Genomic DNA, 9,202 nt, shown 5'->3' on the forward strand with positions numbered 1-9,202 from the left:
CTCCCAACTCCCTGTAGTGGCTCATGACCTGGCTGGGGGTGCAGGATCCTCTCCGCAATGTCTCGGATGTGGGCCCCCGGGAAGCAGCAGACTTCCCAGGCTAAGGGGTCGGGGCGGCAGATTGCCCCCTCAGTGCTTCTCATACTACTGAACTGGCCCCCTCCTTTATCGCCCAAGGTTACTATTGTGTTCTATAACTAAACTGGTAAGAGAGGTAAGCTTCCTTTTCGTGCTTTTGAAAATCTGATGCTACATTTCACAATATGGTACTGTATTATATTGGATAACTTCAGTTTATTTCTGAGTACCCTGATATAAAGGTATTTATATATTTTGTTTCATCAGTCATAGAGGAGATTTAATCCCAGTGCGATTAATCTTCTGACGTGTTAGAGAAAAGTTCTTGTTTGATTTTTTTCAGATGCATACTTTTCATAATTTAGTATTTACACAGTGAGTCATAATCCAATCATGAGAAGAAGAAAAATCAATAATCGAATCATGAGATGTTGTCCAGACTAACTGTAAGATGAGGCTAAGTAAAGATGACATTTTCCACATTTTTTTGTTTTGGAATTCTAGAATTTAGTGCAGAAATGGATGTTACTGTAGATTCATCTATGAATTCTTTTCAGACTTCAAGTAAAAGTCTCATTTTACCCACCACTTGAATGCAGTCGACTTTGAGGTGGAATCATTGTTTAAAGCACATAACAACGCTGTATGGCAGTTTGGCTAGGAAACATGTAATATTGTATACAGTTGAAGCCCGTACAAGTTAACTTATGTTTTTGGACTAATTGGTCAATTTGAAATATGAATATGAATAATTGGTCAATTTTACAAAATAAGTTTAATAGAAGTATGGATGACTCCACAAGTGAACATTTGAAAACATAAAGCAGTATGATGCTGAGTAATTAGAATGATTTTAGACCTGACATTTTATAACTTTAATTTTTAGGCATTTTCTGAATAAGGCTATTCAAATATTCATGTGTATGACATTCAGTATAGCACAATACATGCTGTACTGTATAAAAAAGGTTCATGTTAGGAAGCACAGTATCACTACAGTGTGTTTTTATTCCCTGTTTAGGAACTTACAATATTACAAATGTTCTGCCTTCAGCTCCTGATATGACTCAGTTTAAACAAGGAGTAAAATCTGTGGCAGGAAGACTTTCTGTTCTTGCTAATGGCGTCATGACATCTATACAGGTTTGTCAAATCAGAGAAGTTGGTTATATAAAAGTGGTAGGGTAGGTACTAGTCTTGCTGTGAAGACTTATTCCCAAGATGACTATTAATGGATCCCTTTGGGAAAAATGCTTCTCTTTATATGCTAGAGCTAGTATTTGAAAGCTTTCAGGTGTTGAAACTAAGAGTTTTTATGACCTTCCAATTCTTTGAGAATAGTAGTTTTTCCTTGTACAGTTAAAGATGCATGTTTTGTTTCTTGCTGCTATTAAGTGTACATTCTCTGAAACAGGTTGTTTTTTCGTACCGTTGTTGGCAGGTGTTATAAGGCTTTGGCTCCTTTTTGGTGGGTGCTTTGTTCCCTAGTGACATCAGGGTGAGACCGGGCTCTCGTGCCACCTAGATGATTCGGGTGCTGCTTCTACTCGCCTGCCATGTCTTTGATGTTGGTTGGTGGGGAGGCAGTTCCCTGTTGGTGGCCCCAAAGGGGTCTTGACCCTCGTCTTTTCTTCGTGGGGCTTCAAACCTCCCCTTTACCCTACCCTTACCACATCCACAGCCTAGGAAAACACTGCTCCCTGTCATCTTCCCTGGGATGATCTCACCTCATCCATGTTACCTGCCTTAATCTGGGTTGGGTCTTTCTGGCCGTCAATCCCTCCTGAGTCGATCCCTTGTCTTCAGACCAGCTTACAGCCAACTAAACCTGCCCTGGCCTGGGCTAACTGTAACTTAAGACAACTTTAACTGAAAAGGTGTTTGGCATCTGCTGATGGGCACCTGGGATTCTGTTTCCCAGAGCCCACCTGGCCCCCTGGAGTGGGGTAGGGAATTTGTCTATCTCTTCCCTCCTAGCAGGCGTGGGGGTAGGCCGCCTCCCCATGTGATTTTTTTTTTTTTTTTTTCTTTTCTTTCCCAGGGCCCAGCTGACTCTAAGTTGATCACTCCTGGTCCCACCCCCGGTGGTACTTGCCACTCCCATGTGGGGCTCCGATGCAGCCACTTCCTGTTCCTCCCTCTTCGCTGGGCTGCCCTGAGCTGTCTGCAGATGTGGCTCTGCTCTTGAGCTTGGTGGGGAATTGCTTTTCCCTGCTGAGGCTCCCTGGCGATCCTCTGCTCCCAGGGCTCAGGCTCCCTGTTCCTTCTGCTGGGACTGCTCAGCAGATGCTAAGCTTCCTCTCCCTGTGCTCAGGGCCAATGCTGCCTGGCTCTGCAGCCAGCGTCTCCCGGCCAGCATTCCGCTCCTCTCTCCCTAGCCAGCTGATTCTCTCTCCAGCTGCTCTTTGAGGAGCCTGCACTTCTCTGAAGCACTGCCCCTGGGGCTCACTGATTCGCAGGCTTAGGCGGCTCTGGAACTGCCGAACCTGCATCAGCGTTTCTCCACAGCTGCCGCTTGTCTTTGTCCCTGTGGTGAGTACTGGAGCTTGTCAGGCAGGGCCTTGGGACATGTTGAGGGGGCTTTTGCCTCCTCTCTTGCATATTCCTCCCCTCCCCCCAAGATGCCGCTAGGTGCTCTTCCGTTATTACCTGATGTCAAATGTGCGGATGGCTATGCTTTCCCTTGAAAATCTTGAGGGTCCTGTGATGTGTCCCTTGAATGGCAGGACAGAAAATCAGCTACCACATTATTTTTCCCAGGTTTGTGTTCTATGGAGAACTGGAATGGCTGCAGTGCCACGGCCCAACATGTTATCTTGGTGTTATCAGTCCTGGCCGACTTCAGTCATTTCAAAGGAGCACGGTCAGTAGTGACTGTGAATTCTCTGCCAACTAAATAATATCGAAAATACTCTACCCCGCATTTCAGGGCTAAACATTCCCTCTCAGTGGTAGTGTACCTCCTTTCCTGGTCGTTGAGTTTCCTGCTGGCATAGGCTACTGGTCTTTCCGCCCCCTCCACTGTCTGGGATAAGACTGCTCCCAGTGCCTGATGCGTTGACCTGCAGAACAAAGGGCATTGAAAAATCTGGTGTGTGCAGCACTGCCTCCCTGCAAAGGGCCTATTTAACTTTCTCGAAGGCCCTTCTTTGTTCCTCTTCTAGCTTTATGACTCCGCTTCCTTTCCCTTTGCAGGGTTCACAGCCCCCCCCTCCCCCCCAAATCCAATCAAAATGGGGAATAAACCACCTGTAGTAGCTAGCTAGGCCTAGGAATGCCCATGTTTGTTTCTTTGCTTGTGGAATCTCGTACTTCTGTAGAGCGGCCACTTTATCAGCCAAGGGTTTGATTTGGCCTTGCCCCACTAAGAATCCGATATATTTCTTCTCGGCTTGCCCCAGAGTACATTTCTTAGGGTGGGCCATCAGGCCTGCCTGCCTCAACTCCTGTAGTACCGCCTGCACTGCCCATAGGTGTTGGTCCTATGTTTTGGTATACATTACAATGTCATCAATATATGCAGCTGCGTACTGGTGATGGGGTGCCAGTACCCAATCCATCAAGCTTTGAAAGGTTGCTGCTGCCCCAGTGAAGCCAAAGGGCATCCTGCAAAACTTGTACAGGCCCCATGGAGTCCCAAATGTTGTCTTGACTCTTCCAGGCACAAGGGTATTTGCCAATATCCCTTGGCCAGGTCAAACGTGGATGTGAACTACGCTTGTCCTATTCTTTCCAGCAATTCCCTGACCTGGGGCATAGGGAAGGCATTGAACTGTGTGATAGCGTTGAGCTCGCGGAAGTCGATACACAACCGCAGTGTCCCATTGGCTTTTGGGACCATGACTGTGGGGCTATGCCAGGGACTCTGGGACTCCCTGATGATTCCTTGTTCCAACATCTTTCTCATCTCCTCTCTTACCACAAGATACCTGTGGTAGGGTATTTGCCTCCACCTTTCCCTCACTATGACCCCTTCTGGTGTCATGATCTTGTGGACTGCACTGTGGGCCTTCCCAGGGATCTCACTGAATACATTAGCAAAGTCGCGCGCTATCCTTGCCAGCTGTCACCTCCATTCAGCCGTCAGATGTTGGCCCATAGAGCCTCCCTCCTCTGCTGGCTCATCTAGGAGCCTTCCTCTCAATTTCAGGGATAGGAATAGCTAAGAACCCTTGCAGCTCATACCACTGCTTCAGGAGGTTAAGGTGATTAGATTTGTCTCTCCCGTCTGTCTAGGCCGCAGTACCTCGTAGTTGATGGGGCCAACCCTACAGACAATCTGGAAAGGCCCTTGCCAAATAGGTCAGGAACTTGCTTATGGAGCCCTTTGTCCTATCTGAAATTCACATTCTTCCGTGTTCTTATCATAGTGCTCTTTTGGCCATACCTGGGCCTCCCTCAGGTTATCCCTGGGCAGCCACTTTGCCTTCTGCAGCTGCTCTCTTAGCAACTGCGCATACTGAGATGGGGGGCTTCCTCCTTCCTCTGTGCTCTCCCATTCTTTCTTGTACTACATCCAACAGGCCCCATGGGGTATGCCTGAAAACCAACTTGAATGGGGCAAAGCCCAGTGACGTTTGAGGTGCTTCCCTGATGGCGAACAGCAGAGGAGGAATCAGGAGGTCCCACTGTCGTGGGTCTTCCTGCATACATTGCTGGAGCATGGCCTTAAGGGTTTCATTGAATTGCTCCAGTAGCCCATTTGCTTGGGGGTAATATATCAGTAATATCAGTGCAGAGGTGCTTTATGTGCGGTTCCTGACAGAGTCCTCTCATCACGTGGGACATAAAGTTCATACTCTGATCTGTGATCTCCTGGGGTAAAGCCCACCCAGGAGACTCACTTCAGGAGCCCACCACTCAAGGGCCTGTTACTGTCCTAAGCGGACTGGCCTCCGGGTAACGGGTGACATAGTCGATCAGCACCAATATAAACTGGAGTCCCCCAGATGACTTGGGTAGTGGACCCACAATGTCCAACGCCACACCTGTAAATGTCTCCCCAGTAACTGGCATGGTCTGGAGTGGCACCTTAGGAGGTTTCTTTAGGCTCACCCGCTGGCACTTGAGACGGTGCAGAATTGCTCTACGTCTCGGTAGAGATGTGGCCAAAAGAATCTCTTCCTACCAACCTGGCTACCATTTTCTCCTGGCCCAGGTGTCCCCCAAGAGGGTTGGCATGAGCCAGCTGTAACAAATTCATCTGGTACCTTCAAGACACTCTTCTCACCTCACAACAGGGTAGCTGATCACAGAGTTCCGGTTGGAGCTGCTGGTCGTACCCGGCAATCTCTATCTCTCAGATGGCCTGAAATGCAGGCTCTGCTCATGGGGCATCCTGGAACTGGGCTCCACTGGCGTCCCAGAGGGCCCCTTCTTCCTCGCCCTGTTCTCCCGGAGCTTCTTCCTCCACAAGCCTCCCTGGGTTCATTGGTTCTCCAGGATCTCATAGGTCTCTTCAGGTAGGGTAGGTCTGATGCTACCCTCGTGGGCATTACCCTTGCACACTCACTTGGATCTTCCACTGGGGTATATGGAGGCCTGTCCAAAAAGGCAAATTATTTTAATGGGGTTGGTGCTCATCCCTTCCTCACGAGGCACCAGGCCAGCTTTAACTAGCATCTGGTCACACCCTGTATCAAGAATGGTGCGGACTGCTCGCCCCACTACCACGGCCATCGCCGTGGGCTTGTTTCAGTGGACTGCTTCTGCTGTATTACCCAGGCTGCAGTCCATCATCTCCACTGGGGAAAACTCTTGCTGTGCAGGATGGTTGCCTCAGCTGTCCCTTTGTCTAGTTCTGTGGCCAGGAGCCATGGGTTCATCAGGCACTCCCATGTGAAGTGACCCCCTCTTTGCACAGTGGAAACAAGTCAGTCCCACCAGTGAGGCTTGGGTGGGAGTCCTACCCTTCCAGTCTGCCCAACTTTTGCTAGGTCTAGAGCTCACTGATGTCCCCAGCTTGTCCCCCTTCTCTCAGGGTATCTCACTTTGGGCACAGTCAAAATTTTCTACCAATTGTAGCGCCTCCTGCGACGTCTTGGGATGATGCCACTGCATCCACCTCTGAGTATCCTCTTCCAGATCCACAAGGAACTGTTCCAGCAGGAAGGCATCCATGATTTCTCTTGATGCCTGGGCTGGTTGGATCCATCATTCCTGGAGATCTGTTAATTTCTGAAGGAGGACCCCGGGAGCCTTGTCCTCCTTTCGGGCACAGAACATCTGATGATAATGCTCAGGAGTAATATTCAGGTGATTACAGGATCTGTTCCTTCACATGGTTGTAGTCTTGAGCTGTGAGTCGTGATGGCGCCCTGTAGGCTACCTGCTCAGGGCCCATCAGCAGCACTCTGACCTTTGCCCACCTGGATTTGTCCAGGCCTGCGACCATTGGGGCCTGTTTGAAGCTCTCCAGGAATGCTTCGGAGTCATCTTTAGCTGTCATTTTTGGGATTTTTAAATCCACCATGTTCTGACTCATCAGCTCTTACTCCTTCACCATTTGCTCATCCAAAGCCATTCGTTGGTTCACCTTGTTGCAGGATCTGTGCTACAAGGTTTAGGGTCTGCTGCATGGCCTCCGTTCCTGCCACAGGTCTTGCCTGTGCTTCCATCGCCTGAATGAGCCCTGGGATGGATTCTTTGTCCCTGGCCTATGCACCAATTTGTCATGTTATAAGGCTTTGGCCCCTTTCTGGTGGGTGTCTTGTTCTGTAGCAACGTCAGGGTGAGACCAGGATCTGATGCCACCTAGATGGTTCAGGTGCTGCTCCTACTTGGCCCCAAAGGGGTCTTGACCCTGGTCTTCTCTTCATGGGGCTCCAAACCTCCCCTTTTACCTCACCCTTACCACATCCTGAGGGAGTTAGCCGTCCCTCGTTGCCTCTCCCTGCTGCAGTACCTGAGCTCTTTGACACGACTGTGGCTCCGCTCTTGAGCGTGGTGGAGAATTGCTTTTCCCCAGTGAGGCTCCCTGGTGACCCTCTGCTCCTGGGGCTTGGACTTTTCGTTCTTTCTGTTGGGATTCCCTAGCAGATGCTCAGCTTCCCCTCCCCATGCTTGGGGCTGATGCTGCTTGGCTCTGTAGCCAGCATTTCCCAGCTGGCATTCCACTCCTCTTTCCCCAGTCAGCTGACTGCCTCTCCAGCTGCTCTTTGAGCAGCCCACGCTTCTCCAAAGCCCTGCCCCGGGGCTCACCAATTTGCAGGCTCAGGCAGCTTTGGAACTGCCGAGCCTGTGTTAGTGTTTTTCTGCAGCTGCCGCTTGTCTTCGTCCTTGTGGTGAGTACCAGGGCTTGTTGGGCAGGGTCTTGGGACATGCTTTTGCCTCCCCTCCCACACTTACCCTTTTTTAAAATAAATTTTAGAGTAATGCTTGTGCTTTAATTCTGTAACAAAGAAATAGAAATGGTACGATGAACTTTTTTCTATCTCCTAGAGAACACTTGGGCATACAATCTTAAGATTTTGAAATATGGGTACTGAAAATTAAGTGTCTAAATTTAACCAGACAAGGTTCTTTCCAACTGGTTAGTTGGTCTCAAAAGAACCTTGTCTGCCTATGTCCATAGATCAACACGGCTACAACCAACAACCGTAAGGCATCTAAATTAAGACACATACACCTGATTTTTTTTCCCCAAACAATTACCTATTATGTTCCAATTAGGTTAATTTTTCTTTTAAAGAACAGAAAGGATGTTTGTCATTTTTTGGAAATATTGTTTGGTTTTCTAAACGTCTTTCAAAATTAAACATCAGTTCTTTGTAATAAATGAAAGTTTAATTTATCCTGCTGCAGGAGACATGACATGACTATATTTTTGTTCTCTTTTTTTTCTTTTCTAGGATCGCTATGGTTCTTAACCAGTTGCATATTGGTACACTAAGGAAGAGGTTTCTCTTCAGATATGTCATTAATCCCGTTGCTGATTTCAAATACAGCCTTAGGGCTGTAGAATATTTTACCATTTGTTTGGCAATCTTTGTGTCCCATATGACTTTTTGGTGCTTAGCATTTTTTTCACTGTTACTTTATTTCAAGTAGCAAAATCCTTGTAGTAGCTTGTCACAACACTTTTATGCTTTTGTTTCTTTATAATGTTTTATCACTTAGTGCCCTTAGCATTATGTAAAGAACATCTTTCTCTCTATTTGCAAGTTTGCTGTAGACTGTGGATAGGGCACTTAAATTGAAAGATGAGATTTCTGGATAAAAATCTTTGCGCGTCTCTAGTTAACTTTAGTTGCAATATAAACTTGGCTACTGACTTCTGTGGCCTTTGGAGACGTTTTAAGTAAGACATGCATTGAGATGGTGTTTAGTAAATTATAGCAAACTATAGGAATTGATTTGGAGCTGTCAGGAAATAGCCCTTAATTAATTAGCTCTGGATGAAAATGGCAGGACAATAGGATCTTAAAGCACTATTCCCTGTAGAAAATATTATGCTTAGTATGAGATTTGTGGCCTATACTTAGAGTTTAAGTAACAGATTTCCATTTAGTCATGGGAACTATTTATTCATAACTTAGAATTATTAAAAATAGCAAGAGACTCAAGTACTTTTAAACAATCAATGTTATGTACAAATAAACAGAAATTGAAGGAAATATAATTTCTGGGCCAAATAGAGTAGATAACTGTATATTTAGTTTGTTACATATTTTTAGTATAATCTTAAAGGGTTTTTTTGATAAATTACGAAGTATGTGAATAAGAAATGTAGTGGGGCTTCTTTTTAGACGGGCTAGACCTTGACAAAAATATGTATTATAAATTTTATGTACCTAAAAAAAATCAGAAATTTAGTTCCAGCTGATTTTGTTCTGTAGCTTTATTACTTAAAGAATTCTCAAATTTGTTAATCTGCTCATACTAATAAAAACATTGAAATACCTAGACATTTTATTGCTTCTTTCTTGATACCTTATGTTTTGACTTTTCTTGTATAGAATTTAAAGTCTAATGTTCAGATATGTTTGAAGTGTATTTTGCATATCAGTTTGCTGTGTTTGTTTAAAAAAAAAAAAATAACAGAGGGAGAAATGGGCAAACCTGGAGGGGGAGGGAGAGGGGGAAGGCTGGGGCCTGAGCCTGTGACTCAGCCAAGGCTGGGCTC

The 9,202-nt window shown here is 46.3% G+C and overlaps 1 protein-coding gene across 4 annotated transcripts in view; it reads left to right on the forward strand.

Annotated features, from left to right (window-relative positions):
* Nucleotides 1–8,211, forward strand: part of ARFGAP3 (ADP ribosylation factor GTPase activating protein 3) — a 55,767-nt gene extending 47,556 nt beyond the window's left edge. For all 4 annotated transcript variants that reach the window (XM_019544363.1, XM_019544364.1, XM_019544361.1 and 1 more), the window contains 2 exons: nucleotides 1,100–1,221; nucleotides 7,929–8,211. In XM_019544363.1, coding sequence (XP_019399908.1) covers nucleotides 1,100–1,221; nucleotides 7,929–7,946 — 140 coding nt within the window. In that variant the 3' untranslated portion in view covers nucleotides 7,947–8,211. The remainder of the gene's footprint in view (nucleotides 1–1,099; nucleotides 1,222–7,928) is intronic.
* Nucleotides 8,212–9,202: the final 991 nt, after the last annotated feature.

This window comes from Crocodylus porosus, unplaced genomic scaffold (genome assembly GCF_001723895.1).
Source record: "Crocodylus porosus isolate Cpor-Errol unplaced genomic scaffold, CroPor_comp1, whole genome shotgun sequence".
NCBI classification, from domain to species: Eukaryota; Metazoa; Chordata; order Crocodylia; family Crocodylidae; genus Crocodylus; species Crocodylus porosus.